Below are 18,906 nucleotides of genomic sequence, written 5' to 3' on the forward strand. Positions count from 1 at the left end.
TACCACCCATTTCTTACACAACGGTGGCATAGTCTAAACACCATCCTATATACCTTTCTTTTATTACTTAATATCTTTTTTTTTTTTAAGCACTTGTTAAAAAAAAGCATTTAATGCACTTTCCTCCATGTAGCTTTGAGCTACCAGGACACTGCACCGCCCTCCTCTAAATCTTCTCCTCCGCTCTTCTGCTGAAGAATTTGACCTTCACAATGACAGGCTGCTTTGAGAGCCTTCCCGTCCCCAGAACTTTGTAGTGGCCCGATCGCACCACCTCAGTGATAGGAGCGACTCCAGGCTTGGTTTTGGCAACATTTAGCCATGTCTGCTCGCTGACCAAGGTCCACAGTTTATCAAGGTTGACAGTTGGGCAGAAGCTCTTGTTCCTAAGTCATAATACTTCATACCAATGTTCCCAGAGTAACCTGAGTGATGTTTGTTTATCCCAGCCTCCTGGGTGCTTCCCCTGCTTGCCTGCCCATGCAGCCATGGCTGTGGCTCATATGGCCCGGAACTTTCCAGGTCTTCCTGTCTGCATACCATGTTGGCAGCCTAGGTGAAAGAGTTATTACTTAATATCTTATGGAGATTTTTCTCTCGAATACATATAGAGCTCCTTTATTGGTTTCTCTGGTCATATAATATTTATGGATGTACCTTGGTTTAATTAACAAGTTCCCTGTTGATGGACATTGAGGTGTTTGCTCATCTTTTACTATGACAGTCACTGCTGCAACGAATAATCTTATATATTTATACCTTACACAACATTTAGCCTATGTGCTAATTTATGTGTAAATTCCTAGTAGTGAAATTGCCGCATCAAAGGCTCTATGGATTTGTGATTTTGATATCCATGCCAAATTGCCCTCTATGGGGGTGTTAATGACTTATACACTAATCAGCAATGCCTATTTTCTTCATAGTTCCACCTACGGAGTTTTTATCATACTTTTGGATTTTTACCAATGTGATAGGTGAAAAATGGGCTTGAGTGGAGTTTTAATTTTTTTTATGATGAATAAGGTTGTACATCTTTTCTTGTAGCTGAGGCATTGAGATTTCTTTTTCTGTGAACTGCCTATTCATATCCTTTGTCCATCTTTCTTTTGCTGATTCCTTACTTGCCAATTTCTAGGAGCTCTTTATATAATAGGAAGTTTGCTCTTTCTGATATGAGTTGCAGATATTTTTCCCAGGGTTTTTTTGTTTAACTTCGGGTGTTTTTTGTCCATGAGGAATCTTGATTTTTATATTGTTGAATTTATCAGTGTTTCCTTATGGCCTTTGCGTTATCCTGGCCCACTATTGAAAGCACAAAATCTTTCATTCCTCTTTCCATGGCACCTCCTCTCTGTGTCTAATTCTTGGATTGGCAGCAGAAAGCTTTCGGTAACCTTCCTCAGGTCTGTTCCTGGGACTGTATCTTTGTCGGTTTTAGGGTAGTCTTTGATAATTTTGTGAGAAGATTTTAGTGGTCTGAAAAATCCCCATCTTATTAATTTCAGGCACTCTAGAAAACTGGCATTTTCTTATGAAACTAAACAAGTGATTTTCACATGGCCCAGCCATGGCAGTCAGTCTCAGGGCATTTATCCCAGAGAAATGAAAATTGGCTTATACACAAACCTGTGCACAACTGTTTATAGCAGCTCTGTTTTTAACTGCCCCCATACTGGAAACTACCCAAATGTCCTTCAATGGATGGAAGGTTGAACAAACTCTGGTACATACATACCATGGAATACTACCGAGAAATGAGAAGGAGCAAACTATTGATAGATTCAACAACATAGATGATTCTCGAATGTATTATGTTGGGTGAAAAAAGCCAATCCCCAAAGGTTACATGTGTTGTATGATCCCATTTATAAAACATTGTTGAAATGATAAAATTAAAAAAATGGTGAACACGGGTGCCTGGGTGGCTCTGTCTGTTAAGTCTCTGACTTTGGCTCAGATCACGATCTCATGGTTTGTGGGTTCGAGCCCTGTGTTGAACTCTGTACGGACACCTCAGAGCCTAGAGCCTGCTTTGGGTTCTGTGTCTCCCTCTGTCTCTGCCCCTCCCCCTCTCATGCTTTGTCTCTGTCTCTCAAAAATAAACAAACATTTAAAAACATTTTTTTAAAATGGTGAACAGATGGGTGGTTGTCAGGGGTTAAGGATGGGGAGGGGAATGAGAGAGGTGGATGTGGTTATGAAAAGCAGCACAAGAAATCTTTGTGGTGATGGAACAGCTCAGGAGCTGACCGTGGTGGTGGATTCATGAATGTACACGTGTGAAAAAAATTGTATAGAGCTAAATATAGTAGACACCCTTATCTGTGGGGGGGATATGTTCCATGACCCCCAGTGGATGCCTGAAACTGAATGGTACTGAACCTTATATATATTAGGTTTTTTCTAAATGTACACACCTGTCGTAAAGCTTAATTTAGAAATTAGGCACAGCAAGAAATTAATAATAACAACTGATAATAAAATAGAACAATTTTAACAATGTACTATAATGAAAGTTATGTGGATGTACGCTCTCTCTGGCTTAAAACGCCTATTGTACTGTCCTCACCCTTCTTGTGATGACGTGAGATAATAAAATGCCTGTGCAATGAGATGAAGTGAGGCAAATGATGTAGGCATTGTTATATCCTGTGAGGCTACCATTGACCTTTTGGCAATATGTCAGAAGGAGAATCATCGTGTGGTTCACCGCTGCTGTACACAGACGTGCACGTACATGAATGCCCACACACACACACACACACACACACACACACACACTCGAGTGCAAGTAAAATGGGGACATCTGCATAAGATCACTGGATTGTATCGCTGTCAGTCTCGCTTGTGATGTTGTATTATAGGTTTGCCAGATGTTACCTTTGGGGGAAGTTGAGTAAAGGGATACACGAGATCCTATACACAGGATCTCAATAAAACTTTCAATTAAAGAATAAATCCCTATTTTTGCAAATAGTGGCTTCATCAGAAGCTACCGTGTGGAGGCAGGTTTAGCTGGAGTAACTGGTGCTTTCCTCTGTTAGGATCCACAGTGGAACTGCCGAGGGACCTAAGTGCTGGCAGTGGAATATAGGGGAACAGAGTGGTACCTCATGTTCAACCCTGCCCTTACCTTAGCTCTTTCAGGTGAGATGAAGATCTGAGAACACTGACTGGCATTTCTGAGGATTCTCTGTGATAGCCCAACTGGGTAGCCCATCATACAGCCTGCTGAGGTAGGGGAAGTGGGGGAGGAGAAGACTGGTTTAAGTTCTAGTACCGGAGAAATCAGTGAAAGTTTGACGTTGGTGGTTGGGGGCAAGAATGGGAAGGGGTTCCTAAGATGAGCTTTGATGTGGGTGGGCTTAAACTGATTATGCTCAGCATATGCCCCATTGTCATATTGATTTTGGTGTACCTTATGCTATATCATTGGCTCTGATATGAGACAGTGTGGCCCTAGCTTAGTGGTTCTCAGAGTGTGGTAGGGCGATCCCTGGGATCCATGGGACCCTTCTAGGGATTCTCTGAGGTCAAAACTATTTTCACAATAATACTTAGGCATTTGCAGGGCGCCTGGGTGGCTCAGTCAGTTGGGCTTCTGACTCTTGGTTTCGGCTCAGGTCGTGATCTCATAGTTTGTGAGTTTGAGCTCCACGTCCGGCTCTGTGCTGCCAGCGCAGAGCTTGCTTGAGATTCTCTCTCCCTGCCCCTCCCCTGCTTATGCTCTCTCTCTCTCTCAAAATATGTAAATAAAAAAAAATACTTAGACACTCGCTAGCTACACTCATTCTCTTACAAATGTACAATGGAGTTTTTCAGAAGCTACATATTATAAAAGCAACATATTAAATGCAGAAGCAGATATGAGAATCCATATGTTTTCTGTTAAGCCAGACATTGAAAAGACTTATAAAATTTAAACCAGTGCCACTCTTCTCACTTTTTTGTTTTGGAAAATATCGTTACTTCTTTTAAAATATGTTGTTCATGTTAGCATGTAATGAGGCTAATATTGTTGTTTTAAGATAATTTAATAAATATTTAAGAATTTTCTCAGTTTTAATTTTTAATAGGTGAATACTGGTGTTAACCACAGAAACAAAGCTCTTTGGGGTCCTCAATAATTTTTGAAAGGGTAAAGGAATCCTAACACCGAAAAGTCTGTGAACTTTTGGCTTGGCAGAGTACTTGGCCAAAAGTTGGTATGTTTGAGTTCTAGTCAAAAGTTTGATGTATGACTATGGACAACTCATTTAGCCCCTTTAATTGATTTTTTTTCTTACATAAGTGTTAGTAATTATCTTCCTCTACATACTACACCTCAAAGAAAAGTAAGTTAAGTTTATATGAAAGGCTTTGAAAATAAGTGTCCTATGCACATGTCAGGAATTTAATAGTTACACAACAAAACTGATATTGGAAAAAAACATAACAAAAGTTTCTGGTGTGTTCACTGACATTCACTTTTTAAATTTCTTCATTTTTGCATCTCCTCCTGATGGGTTCCTTTACATATTATTTCTGTTTCTCAGTTTCTCAAACAGCCATTTAAAAATGTTATTATTAAAGTATAGCTGGCATACAATGTTCTATTAGTTTCAAATGTACAACAGAGTGATTCCATAACTCTGTACATTGCTCAAAGCTCACCGCAAGAAGTGTAGTCCCATCTGTCACCATACAACGTTATTACAGTATTATTGACTCTATTCCCTATGCTCTACTTTTGATCCCCATGACTTATTTATTTTATAACTGGAAATTTGTACCTCTTAATGCCCTTTACCTATTTCACCTATTCCCCCGCTCACCTCCCCTCTGGCAACCACCAGTTTGTTCTCTGTCCTTAAGAGTCTGTTTTGTTTTTTAGATTCCACATAAGTGAAATCATATGTTGTCTTTCTCTGTAGGAATTATTTCACTTAGCATAATACCCTGTAGGTCCATCCATGTTGTCACGCATGGCAAGATTTCATTCTTTTTTTTTATGACTGATACTCCTCTGTGTGTGTGTGCGTGTGTGTGTGTGTGTGTGTCTGTCTGTCTGTCTGTCTTCTGAATCTATACATCTTCTTTATCCCTTCATCTATCGATGGACATTTGGATTGTTTCCATAATTTGGCTACTGTAAATGATGCTGCAATAACCATAGGGGTACATATATCTTTTCAAATTAGTGTTTTCATTTTTTGAGGTAAATTTTCAGAAGCAAAATTCCTGGATAATACGGTATTTCTATTTTTAATTTTTTAAGGAACCTCCATTTTACACAGTTTATACAATGGTTGCACCTATTTACAGTCCCACCACTGTGCACGAGGGTTCCCTTTTCTCCAATCCTTGCCAACACTTGTTGTTTCTTGTCTTTTTAATGCTTGTCATTTTGATTGGTTTTTGATTTGCATTTCTCTGAGAGAGATTAGTGATGTTGAGCACCATTAGCCATCTGTGTGTGTGTCTTTGAAAAAATGTCTATTCAGGTCCTCTGCCTGTTTTTTAATCAGATTGATTGGGTGTGTGTGTGTGTGTGTGTGTGTGTGCACAGTTAAATCATCTAAGTTTTTTTTAATGTTTATTTTTGAGAGAGAGAGACAGAAAGACAGACAGACGGAGTGTGAGTGGGGAAGGGGCAGAGAGAGAGGGAGACACAGAACCCAAAGCAGGCTCCAGGCTCTGAGCTATCAGCACAGAGCCCAATGTGGGGCTAGAACCCATGAACCGCGAGATCATGACCTGAGCTGAAGTTGGATGTTTAACCAACTGAGCCACCCAGGTGCCCCAAAACATCTAAGTTCTTTATGTATCTTGTATATTAGCCCCTTGTCAGATACATCATTTGCAAATATCTTCTCACTAGGTTGCCTTTTTGTTTTGTTGATGGTTTTTGTTTTGTTTTTGTTTTTTGCTGTGCAGAAGCTTTTTACTTTGGTGTAGTCTCAACAGTTTATTTTTGCTTTTGTTTCTCATATCTGAGGAGACTTATCCATAAATATGTTGTAAGGCTGATGTCCAAGAGATAACAGTTTTTTCTTTTAGGAGTTTTATGGTTTCATGTTGCACATTTAGGTCTTTAATTCATTTTGAGTTTACTTTTGTGTATGGTGTTAAAACAGTGGTCTAGTTTCATCCTTTTGTGTGTAGCTGTACAGTTTTCCCAGCACTATTTCTTGAAAAGACTGTCTTTTCCCCATAGTGTATTCTTGGCTCCTTTGTTGTAGATTAATTGACCATATAAGTTTGGGTTTATTTCTGGGTTCTCTATCCTGTTCCATTTGTGCCAGTACCACACCATTTTGATTACTGTTGCTTTGTAGTATATCTTGAAATGTGGGCTTGTGATTTGTTCTTTCTCAAGATTGCTTTGGCTATTCCAGATCTTTTGTGGTTCCATACAGATTTTAGGATTATTTGTTCTAGTTTTATGAAAAATGCTATTAGTATTTTGATAGGGACTGCACCCAATCTGTGGATTGATTGGAAAGTATGGACATTTTAACAATATTAATTTTTTTCCAATCCATGCACATGGTATGTCTTTTCATTTGTATCATCTTAGTTTATTTCAGCAATGTCTTATAGTTTTCAGAGTTTAGGTCTTTCACCTCCTTGGTTACATTTATTTCTAGGTATTTTATTCTTTTCATTCTTTTAAATGGGATTTTTATTTATTTATTTATTTTTTAATTTTTTGGTTAAATGGGATTTTTAAAATTTCTCTTCCTGCTACTTCATTGTTAGTGTATAGAAGTGCAACAGATTTTTTTTTTAAGTTTATTTATTTATTTTGAGAGACAGCATGAGCAGTGGAGGGACAGAAAGAGAGCGAGAGCAAGAGAGAGAATCCCAACCAGGCTTCCTACTGTCAGAACAGAGCCCAGTGTGGGGCCTCAAACCCATGAAACCATGAGATTATGACCGGAACCAAAACCAAGAGTCAGCTGCTCAATCTACTGAGCCACCCAGGCACCCCAAGAAGTACAACAGATTTCTGTATATTAGCTTTATATCCTGCACCTTTAGGGTTTTCTATATGTAGCACCATGTCATCTGAAAATAATGATAGTTTTACTTCTTACCAATTTGGGTGCTTTTATTTCTTTTCCTTGTCTGATTGCTGAAGCTAGGACTTCTAGTACTATGTTGAATAAAAGTGGTAAGAGTGGATATTCTTTTCTTGTTTCTGATCTTAGAGGAAAAGCTTTTAGTTTTTCACCATTGAGTATGATGTTACTTGTGAGTGTTTCATACTTGACTATGTTGAGATATGTTCCCTGTAAATCACTTTGTTGAGAGTTTTTATCATGAACAGATGTATTTTGCTGCTTTTTCTGCATCTATTGAGATGATCATATGGTATCTATCTTCCCTTTTGTTAATATGATGTATCACATTGGTTGATTTGTGAATACTGAACCACGCTTGCATCTGTGGAATAATTCCCACTTGATCGTGGTGAATGATCTTTAATGTATTGTTGAATTCAGTTTGGTAATATTTTGTTGAGGATTTTTGCATCTGTGTTCATCGATAATATTGGCCTGTAGTTTTCTTTCTTTGTAGTGTCTCTGGTTTTAATAATGGCAATGCTGGCCTCAAAGAATGAATTTGGAAGTTTTCCTTCCCCTTCTATTTTTTTGAAATAGTTTGAGAAGAATAGTAGGTATTAACTCTTTTTAAAATGTTTGGTAGAATTCACCTGTGAAACCATCTGGCCTTCAACTTTTGTTTGAAAGGAGTTGTTGTTGTTGTTGTTGTTGTTGTTGTTGTTTACTGACTCAATTGTATAACCAATAATTGGTTTCTTCAGATTTTCTATTCTTATTCAATATTGGAAGATTGTATGTTTCTAGGAATTTATCCATTTCTTCTAAGTTGTCCAATTTGTTGGCATGTTTTCATAGTAGTCTCTTATAATTCTTTATATTTCTGTCATGTCAGTTATTATTTTTCCTCCTTCATTTCTGATTTTATTTGAGTCTTCTTTCTTTTTTTTTCTTGATGAGTCTGGCCAAAGATTTATCAATTTTGTTTGCCTTTTCAAAGAACCAGATCTTGGTTTTATTCATCTTTTCTCTTGTTTTTTTTTAGTCTCCATTTTATTTATTTCCATCTAATCTTTATTATTTGCTTCCTTTTTACTAACTTTGGGCTTTGTTTGTTCTTTTTCTAGTTCCTTTAGGTGTAAGGTTAGATTGTTTATTTAGATTTTTCTTGTTTTTTGAAGAAGGTCTATATCACTATAAACTTCACTGTTGGAACTACTGTTGCTGTGTCCCAAAGATTTTGGACCATTTCATTTTCATTTGTCTCCATGTATTTTATTTCCTCTTTGATTTATTTATTGACTCATTGGTGGTTTAGTGGCATGTTGTTTAGCCTCCATGTGTTTGTGTTTCTTCCAGTTCTTTTCATGTAATTGATTTCTAGTTTCATACCATTGTAATTAGAAAAGATACTTGATATGATTTCAGTCTTCTTCAATTTATTAAGATTTGTTTTGTGGCCTAACGTGTAATCTGTCCTGGAGAATGTTTCGTATACACTTGAAAAGAATGTGTATCCTGCCATCTTTGGATAGAATGTTCTAAATGTATCAGTTAGGCCCATCTGATCTAATGTATCATTCACAGCCATTGTTTCCGTATTGATTTTCTGTCTGAATGATTTATCCATTGATGTAAGTGTGATGTTAAAGTCCGCTACTCTTCAGTTTCTTTCTTTATGTCTGTTAATATTTGTTTCATATATTTAGGTGCTCCTGTGTTGGATACATCAATATTTATAATTATTATATCCTCTTATTGGATTGATCCCTTTATCATCATGTAATGCCCTTCTTTGTCTCTTGCCGTAGTCTTTGTTTTGAAGTCAGACAGTCATTTTAATTATTAAAAGAAATTGAGTGAATACACTTTCCAAGGTTTTCATTCAAGAAAGGATTTATATTCCTGATACCTTGAAATAGTGTCATAGGGTCAGGAACTGTATTCTGGAGAAACCACTTACTAGTCACTGTGTGACTTTAGGAAAGTTACTTCTCTGTGTCTTGAGCTTCTTATCTATGAAATAAGACTAATAATTCCTTACTTTCTAGGGCAATTATGGGTATGAAAAATGATGTATAGGAAGCACTTTGCCGAGTGATTGGTGTGTAACAGATGCTCCATAAATGACAGTTGCTATGTTTGTTTTTAGTATATAAGAAAAGATGTAAGATTAAATCTTAGTCTCCTATCCTGTCTTCAGTGAATTTATTGTTATTTATAAAACAAATTTGTTGACAATAATTTCCATTTTATTTGATTTAAATTTTTTCTACTTTGAAGGACTATTGAGTGGCCAGACTTCCCCAACAAATACCAAACTGGAGAAATTGGATTCTCAGCAGGTGTTACAGCTCTGCCTTCGATATCAGGACCACCTTCATCAGTGTGCGGAGGCCGTTGCCTTTGATCAGAATGCTTTGGTTAAACGAATCAAAGAGGTAACGTACTGTGGGAAAATAACATCACCAGCTCACGATTCTCATTTCCTCTGACTACCAGGTCCTTTTCTACTGAGCAGTAGAGCCAATGATCCAAGCTTTACGGGAAGTAGCCATTTTCTTAGTCTTTTTTTTTTTTTTTTTTTTACATTTTATTTTATTTATTTATTTATTTGTGAGGGGAGGGGGGCGGTGAAAGTCAGCAAGGGGCAGAGAGAGAGAATCCCAGGAGAGGCAGAGGGAGAGAGAGAGAGAAGCGAGACTCACCTCAAGCAGGGCTCATGTTCACCCAAAGCAGGGCTCAAGCTCACCCAAAGTGGGACTCGAACTCACAAACCATGAGATATGACCTGAGCCAAAGTCAGATGCTTAACAACTGAACCCCTCAGGCACCCATCTTAGTCTTGACATTTGTCCTCTGTCTTTCCTAGCAGTAAAATGTGTTGGTGAAAAGGAGTAGTCTATGCAGCTGGACTAATCTGGAATTTGAATCCTGATTCACCACTTATTTGCTTGGATAAGTTACTTAACTCGTTCTGGTCTCGGTTTTCTCATCTGAAAAATAGGGTAATAGTAACAATGGGGGGACAGTAACACTGTCCCAAGTGTTGAGGGATGATTAAATTGCTTAGTAAGTGTTAGCTATTGTTAGTGTGTGTAAAGTCCTGATATACTAATCTGCTGTAGCTAACATTATATCTTTGAATGGACTTTCGCTGTTTCCTATATAATTTACATTTTGTTTTCCAACAGGGTATCAGTTGTTTGAGAGCAGGAGCCTTGATCTCTCTTTCAATTATTTTTTCACTGTATTAGCATGTGAAAAGCTAGGTGATTTTTATTGGCTGAATGGAAACAGTTATGCCTACTTAATGCACAAGGTTTTTGTGAGGGAAAGAGCAAGAGAACTCATGTGAAAGTACTTAGAAACCTAAAGTGCATGGTACAAATGTTTAGTAATTATTAATAATAGTAGGTACTTCTGTGAAGCACTTAAATATATCATTGGCTGGGCTGCTGCATGGCACAGCTCTGTGAGCACTAAGGTGTAGTACATACATTTTCCAAAGTTTTCGGTAAAGAAGGGATTGAGATTCCTAATACCACAAAGTAGTATCATATAAAGAAAAGGGCAGGAGCTCTGTCCTGGAGAAACCACTTATGTTAATGGCACCTCCTGGAGTTGTTTAAATAGTCCTGGTCAGTGGCTCAGGCATGGAAAGAAGATGGACATGAGGAAACACACAAGTAAAGGGTTGAGAATTGTTGCAAATTCATTAACAATTAGTAATAGATGTAGTACATCCTTGAGATTACACAGTTGTCACTAATTATATTGATAGATTTAAATTTGCCAACGCCTCCAATGCTTTACTACTTACCTTTCATAAAAAGTATACATATGTGCTTCTCTCGTGGATTAAGTACTTTCATTTGGAAGACAATTCCAAATTGTCATTTCATATTTGCATATTGGTTGGCATTGTTGTAGCTTTTCAAATATTATAAGCTTATTTTACTGTAGTATGATCTATAGAGATTTCAATCTCAAACATGATTATGTATTAGACTCTCTTGAGTTTTTTGTTTGTTTGTTTTAATACTGAGTTCTCTCCTGCCAGTAGGTCTAGGATGTGGTCTGTGAATCATTACTTTAATACACTTACCAAATGACACTGAATACATTCTCCATTATGTGAGATTTGGGAATCACTGGTCTCACGCATGATTTTCCAAAATAAATTCTGGGGCGCCTCGGTGGCTCGGTCGGTTAAGCGTCTGACTTCGGCTCAGGTCACGATCTCGCAGTCCGTGAGTTCGAGCCCCGCGTCGGGCTCTGTGCTGACAGCTCAGAGCCTGGAGCCTGTTTCAGATTCTGTGTCTCCCTCTCTCTCTGCCCCTCCCCTGTTCATGCTCTGTCTCTCTCTGTCTCAAAAATAAATAAACGTTATAAAAAACAAAACAAAACAAAATAAATTCTACCAAACTAGTTCCATGTGAAGAAGGTCAACCTTCTTGCATATTCCATCACCACCCTTGGAAAGTCATGATGCATATGATTTTATTAAAAGCTCTTAGGAATTGGGCACCTGGCTGGCTCAGTCAGAGGAGTGTGCGACTCTTGATCTTGGGGTTGTGAGTTTGAGCCCCACGTTAGGTATAGAGAGAGATTACTTAAAAATAAAATCTTAAGGGGCACCTGAGTGGCTCAGTCAGTTAAGTGTCCGACTTCTTCTCAGGTCACGATCTCACGGTTCATGAGTCTGAGCCCCACATCGGGCTCTCTGCTGTCAGTACAGAGCCCACTTTGGATCTTCTGTTCCCCTCTCTCTCTGTCCCTCCCCAGCTTGCACTCTCTGTCTCTCTTAAAATAAATATATAAATATAAAAATTTTTAAAATCTTGAGGGGCACCTGGGTGGCTTAGTCAGTTAAACGTCTGACTTTAGCTCATGTCATGATCTCAGGGCCGGTGAGTTTGGGCCCTGCATTGGGCTCTGTGCTGACAGCTTGGAGCCCAGAGCCTGCTTCAAATTCTGTATCTCCCTCTCTTTCTCCCCCTTCTCCACTCATGCTATGTCTCTATCTCTCTCTCAAAAATAAATCAACATTAAAAAAATAAAGTCTTCTAAAAAATAAATTTCTTAGGAATCTTATAGTAAAGAAAGCCAGTGCTTTTCAAACTTACTTTTTTTTTTATGTTGATTTGTTTTTGAGAGAGAAGGACACAGAGCACAAGCATAGGAGGGGCAGAGAGAGAAGAAGACATGGAATCCAAAGCAGGCTCCAGGTTCTGAGCTGTCAGCACAGAGCCCAACGTGGGGCTCCAACTCACGAACCACAAGACCATGACCTGAGTCGACGTCAATGCTTAACCAACTGAGCCATTCAGGTGTCCCTTTTCAAACTTATTTGACCTCAGAACCCTTATCTTAGGTAACATCATATAGAAGTAGTGTTTTTAGAACATTCTTTGGGAAATGCTTTTGCAGACACCTTACCATTTTTGACTTCTGTGCTAGAAATTAACCATGATTTTAGAACCATTATTTTGTAATGCTTCTCATTTTCTTATTGGAAGGTCCTCTAATCCATTTCTGTTGTTTTATTTTTTATTATTTTTATTTTTTTTAATGTTCATTTATTTTTGAGACAGAGAGAGACAGAGCATGAGAGGGTCAGAGAGAGGGAGACACAGAATCCGAAGCAGGCTCCAGGCTCTGAGCTGTCAGCACAGAGCCTGATGCTGAGCTCAAACCCCGGAACCATGAGAGATCATGACCTGAGCTGAAGTCAAATGCCCAACCGACTGAGCCACCCAGGCGCCCTCTACAGGCATCAATTTGTGAAAGCTCCTCGCTCCATATCCCCACTCACACTCCCTGCCACCTCTCCAGTTGATCCAGTAAATCTCAGGCATTTAATTTCATTCACAAATATTTAAGTATGTATCTTTAAAGGTAAAGGACTCTTTTGAAAACTTTCCAAAATTTGAATTAATTTTATATTTAGACAAAAGTCACAAAAGTAATTTGGGGAAGTCCTGTATATTCCTCACACAGCTTCCTCTAAAGTGAGCATTTTACAGAACCTTAGTACAATGATCAAAATGAGGAAATTAACATCAGTACCACCCTATTAACTAAACAGAGACCTTACTTGAATTTTATCAGTTTTTCCACTAAGAACCCTTTTCCAGAACACAGCCGTAATGCTGTTGGCATACCTGAAATAATAATACCTTAATTTATTCAGTGTAGCTGAACTGCCTTTAAGAAATAACTGATGTAAAAAAAAAAAAAGAAAGAAAGAAAGAACTGATGTATATAGGTCTCACTCTGAACCAGTTAGATAAAAATCTTTGAAGAGTGGTGAGTGGGGGAAAGGAGGAAGCTGGGCATTGGTATTTATGAAAGTGCTCTAGATGATTCTACCATGTAACCAGGGTTGAGAACCAGTGTTCTGGAGCATTCATTTAAAGCAAACTGACTTAAAAAAAAAAACAAAAACATGGGGCGCCTGGGTGGCGCAGTCGGTTAAGCGTCCGACTTCAGCCAGGTCACGATCTCGCGGTCTGTGAGTTCGAGCCCCGCGTCAGGCATCTGGGCTGGCTGATGGCTCGGAGCCTGGAGCCTGTTTCAGATTCTGTGTCTCCCTCTCTCTGCCCCTCCCCCGTTCATGCTCTGTCTCTCTCTGTCCCAAAAATAAAAAAATTAAAAAAAAAAAAAAAGTTGAAAAAAAAAATAAAAAAAAATAAAAAAAAACAAAAACAAAAACAAAAACTGAGTTTAAAATTGTTTGAGGAACTTTGAGATTCACTTTGAGTAGTCAGTAGTTACCCAGGTTTGTTACAGAACAGGGAACAGTACTCAGTACTGAGCAGCGGTACCTCGGTAGTTCTCTGAAGGTGAAGGTGAGCACTGTTTTAGGGTTTTCATTGGTGACTTGGCATCTTTGTTGGTAGATGCTAACAAACTCCTAGAACATACACATCCAGCTGTGCTCACTTCTAACCTCAGGGTTGAAATTAGTCACTTCCAAATGAATAAAGCAGAGGATATAGTTTTGATATAACACCAAGTCTCTAATATTATTCCAGATGTTTCCTGGAAATTTGGTTGCAAGTGTGAGGAAGTAACATAATGCTGTATGTGTTGAAAAGTAAGGAACTTAATAACCTTGGAGAATATGTATTAGTGGAAGTGTAGAACCTGGATCAACCAGAGACTCATAAAGTTACAGCGCCTGCACTTACTTAAGTTTGGATCAAAGGGAAACACAGCTATATTTTTCTGATTCCGATAAAAGAAAATCAAGGAGTTAGCTAAGCTTTCCTGTTCCTAACTTTGGATGATGCTCTTGAGTGACAAGTTTGTGTTTCACAGATTCATGTGCATGAGAGAGGAGTAGAAGAAAGGGGTAGTCTTCCTTCATAGAGAGCCTGGGTAATACACACTGACTGCTGGTTTCCTTAGTGGCTACTGGGTGACCCCTCCGACAACCAGCATTGCTGAGCAACTATTGCAGACCTACTTAGTGTGAGGTTTTGTAGGGGTTACAAAAAAAATGGACACAGTGCCTGCCTGCTGAGAGCTTAGTCGAAGCAAGGGAACAAAGATACACAGGACAGTAATGTGAAAGATGAGGCACTGTAGATGGAGAGTGCTCAGTTGTGGTCCCTAGGTGAAGTTCTGGAAGAATTAAAGGTCAGGATATCCTGGAGCCAGTGAGATTTAAGCTAGCTCTTCAAGGGAATCCAAAGGTTTGGGGAATGAATGGAGAGAAGTCGGGGAGCATTGCTGGCTACAGGAACAGCTTGGCAGTCTTAGAAGAAAATGAACTTTGGGGCTTCCGGGGACAGTGAAGAAATTAAACTTGTTCAGATCTCTTCTCTGCATTAAGAACCATAGAACATTGGGGATCAGAGGACCTTAAAGACCTTCTGGTCCAGCACCCTCATTATTCTGATTCAGAAATTGAAGCCTAGTAGAGAGGGTAAGCAATTTATTTATCCAGGGTCACAGAGTGAGATAGTGGCCAAAATAATGGAGTTGAAAGTGAATGGAGATCAAAAGAGGGCTTGGTGTTTGTTTTGTTTTGATTTGGTTTGGTTTTGCAGGTGGTATCCTTGAACATGTTTACAGGTTGATGGGGAAGAGACAGAAGAGAAGAGATTAATGGGGAAGGGTAGAAAGGGTCTTAGAGCAGGGTCCCCAAGGCAGCAAGAGAGGGTGGGATTTACAGACCTGGGGCATCTGTTTTGAGAGAACAGGGAGAACTTGGACAAGTTTATAAAAAGAAGGATACTTGGCATAGATCAGCCACACCCGAGGAGCCTGTGTGTTCTCCCTGAAGAAGAGGGGAGGTTATTCATTGAAAGTGACCAATGAGCAGTAGTACAATTGTGGATGCTGGGAGTCATGGAGGGCTCAGCTGAGGTGGGATAACGTGTACCTTCTATTTGTGGGTGCTTCCGCATAACGGTTCTGAGTGCAGACTCCAGAGCCTTATTGCCTGGGTTCAAATCCTGACACTGTTTCTGGCTATCTGTGTGACCTTGAACAAGTAATTCTTTGGAGCCTCAGTTTCTTCCTCTGTTAAATGGAGTAAGGATAGAATCTACCTCACATAGGTTTTGGTGAGGGTTGAATGAATTACTCTCCATGAGGTACCTGGGACCATGTCTGCCATATGGTAGACACTATAGTGATAGCTCTTATTATTGTTTTTAATATAAATCATGACTAGAGAGAAAAGCCTAACCCTAATGCCATGAATTGGCCTAATGTAGTTTCTTGATACCAATGGCAGCCTAAATATTGGCTCATTTTAAGGTTTACTCCCAACAGCCCAAGTAGGAACAAGATCTAAGTAGAGGCAAGACGTAATTTTTAGCGCACTCTGGTTTCCCTCAAGCCCTGCACGATTTCTTTCAGGCTACAGATGTGGGATATGTGTGATTTTTGTAATTAATTGTTCACCCTGCTTTGTGACTGACAAACTGGTGCTTGGGAACCTGGACCGTGAGAAATGTGAAACTGGATGGCAGCAAATGATTAGTCCTTGACTCCTAGGCTACAGATATATCACTCTTGTCATTTCAGTGATTTTTCTGTGATAGCTCATTATTTCTACTTGAGGTTCAAGTTGGCAGGCAGACACTTGCAATTTTAGGTCACATCAGCCATTGAAATTTGGGTTAACTGAAAAGTGCAAGGAACATACATCTTCCTAATGTGGGTGCTTTCCCCAGGGATAGGGGATGTAAGAGAGGAGGGCAGGTGGCAAATTCACAGTCCCAGGAAGACCCAGTTGAGACATTTGGAGCAGCTCTTGTCACTGACCTGGATCATGTTTCTGCCTCACTGTAGCTGCTGTCAATGGGTAAGTATGTTCATAGATTGGAACGCTCTGTTAACTAAGATAAAACCACTGGCTTTATTTTGTTGCAGTTACTGTATGCTGGCTTGAAGACCTTGAGACCAAATGCATAGTATGATTCTGGTAGTCGGCGTTTTTCATTCTTAGATGTGTCGATACGCATGCTGTTTTAGCGTAAACCAATATGAAGCATTGAATGGAGTTTCAGATGAACAGATAAGAAAGAGTTTTAGTTCTGAGAGAGCCATGTGGTTACATGGGATTATAAATAGACCCCAAAGTTTCTCTAATGCAGCCCTTTCATTGCACAAATAAAGAAAACGAAGTCCTTGAGTTCTTGTGGGACTTGCCCAAGATTTTTCTTCTAGTTAAAAGGCTAAGATATGATAGATCATCAGCCCTCTTTTCCACTTTACCATACTACTTCTATTCTACTTCTTTGGAGTACTTCATTTTGATTTGAGGTGTCCCTTTTTCATGCACGAGGCTCTCAACTGGTGTTTGAAGGAGTGAGCTACCAGTCATGGGCTTCACACAGAGCTGGGCAGGGGTTTCTTTCGGGCAACAGTACTGGAACGTTTAAGACCTAGCTAGAGCTAGAGCCATTTTCCAAGTATTTGACCTGACTTCCTGTACCGTGTTTCCTCCCATAGGGCTGGGGGAGAGATGGTCAAGGTTAAATGAGTTGCTTACAGTGTTGCACAGAGAATCAGTGTCTGAACTGGCACTAGCATTCATTGTGAGCTCCTTCAGGTAAAAACCTGGTTCGAGTGGACCATTGGCCCCGTGAGGCTGTTACTTCTTTACCACCTTGAACTGAAACTCCTTTACATTTTAGCCGTGTTACATTTCTGTTGCTGCTTTTAAACATACCCTCGCATTGTTTTTGTTGTTGTTGTTGTTGTTTGCTTGACCTCAAATTATAAAATGGGTTTAAAACTACAAATCTGGGGGTACCTGGGTGGCTCAGTCAGTTAAACATCTGACTCTTGATTTCGGCTCAGGTCATGATCCCACGGTTCGTGAGTTTGAGCCCTGTGTTGGGCTCTGCGCTGACAGCCTGGAGCCTACTTGGGATTCTCTGTCTCCCTCTCTCTCTTTGCCCCTCCACTTGCATATATTTTCTCTCTCTCTCTCTCTGTCTCTCTCTCTCTCCCCCGCCTCACTCCTACTCCCTCTCTCCTTCCCACTCCCTCTCTCCCTCCTCCCCCCCCCCCCCAAATAAATAAACATTAAAAGAAACCTACAAATTTTGACAAGGTCATTGAGATGTTAGGCTTTCTTTTTGCTAATATTTGAAAGAAAGTTTTAGGTTCCCTTTCTATCTTACAAGTTACTCTGGTGTAAATTTCAGGTTGAGACCTTACAATATAATTATAGTTCTCCCCCATTCTTGTCCTTTGGGCAACCTTTCTTTTTGGTAAGAAATACAACTGGTCCCTTGGGTGGCAGGAAATGCAGATGGGGGATTGAGCTTATTCTGGTTTGTCTGGTTATAAGGTATGCATACAATACTTCCTTGGGCCTGGCCCCACACTTCCTTTACACCAGCACTGTCCTGCCAGAAGGCTGAAATCCTGGAAAAGGGCCCAACCTAGTTTATTACTTGCCTTTGGAAATGTAGGCTTGTATTTTTTGGCGAAGCATGAGCAAAACTCAGTTATTTGACTGCTCCAAGATTTAACTCCATTCTAATTCTGGATACTGACATATGAGCATGTGTGAACAGCAGCCCTGTCCCCCCCACCCTAGTTTGCTTGCCCTAGACATGCCCCTAGACAGATGGAGCTGCCAGCTTTTCTCGTCCTGGCCACATGTGCCGGGTACTAGAGCCCCCGACCCTCATCCTCCCATAGGTCATTTCCAGTCTGCCAGAGTAGGCAATGTTAGAGGCCTCTTTCACTGCCTCTCTTGTGAGGAATGCAGGAATAATTGCAATCTGTGAGCTAGAGAATAAGCAGCATTAAGGGCACATGAGTTATAGAACTGGAAGCAGGGCTGGGAAAAGCTATTCCCTGTCCTATTTCTCTTTCCACGAAGAAAAACAGAATTATAGCAAATTTGCATGTTGCTGCATGCTTGGAACAATGCCTGGTGCATAGTTAACATTTAATAAATGTTTGTTAAATGAAGAACTTAATGTATTCTTCATTTATTTCCCTATCTTTATCCTAGTGATGGAGAAGCTTCTTTATTCTATTAGGGAAAATAAAGGTTTGGGAGTTGTATTACGGTAGGCTAGACTGCAGCTATAAATAGAGTAAGAAACGTGTAATGGCTCAAATGCAACAGAAGTTTATTTCTTGCTCGTGTTCAGGGTGGATGTTTCTGGATGTTAGCAAGTGACTCTCCTCCCTTGACTTCAGGGATTCAGGCTCCTCTCATCTGTGTCTCTGTCCTACCCAAAGACCACATCCTGGTAGCACCTGGTTGGCAAAAGAGGAAAGAGAATGGAATAGCACAGGAGATTCTGTGGACCAAACCATAAGTGTCACACATCACTTTGGCTAGAACTCAATCACATGGCCCCAGCTA

At 39.7% G+C, this 18,906-nt stretch overlaps 1 protein-coding gene across 3 annotated transcripts in view; it reads left to right on the forward strand.

Annotated features, from left to right (window-relative positions):
- BORCS5 (BLOC-1 related complex subunit 5) overlaps positions 1-18,906 on the forward strand; it is a 115,518-nt gene that overhangs the window by 68,063 nt on the left and 28,549 nt on the right. For all 3 annotated transcript variants that reach the window (XR_006204702.1, XM_042945837.1, XM_042945836.1), the window contains exon 3: positions 9,333-9,490. Coding sequence is in view for 2 of the 3 variants with exons in the window: in XM_042945837.1 (XP_042801771.1) it covers positions 9,333-9,490 (158 nt within the window). In the remaining variant the exon portion in view is untranslated. The remainder of the gene's footprint in view (positions 1-9,332; positions 9,491-18,906) is intronic.

This window comes from Panthera leo, chromosome B4, assembly GCF_018350215.1.
Source record: "Panthera leo isolate Ple1 chromosome B4, P.leo_Ple1_pat1.1, whole genome shotgun sequence".
NCBI classification, from domain to species: Eukaryota; Metazoa; Chordata; class Mammalia; order Carnivora; family Felidae; genus Panthera; species Panthera leo.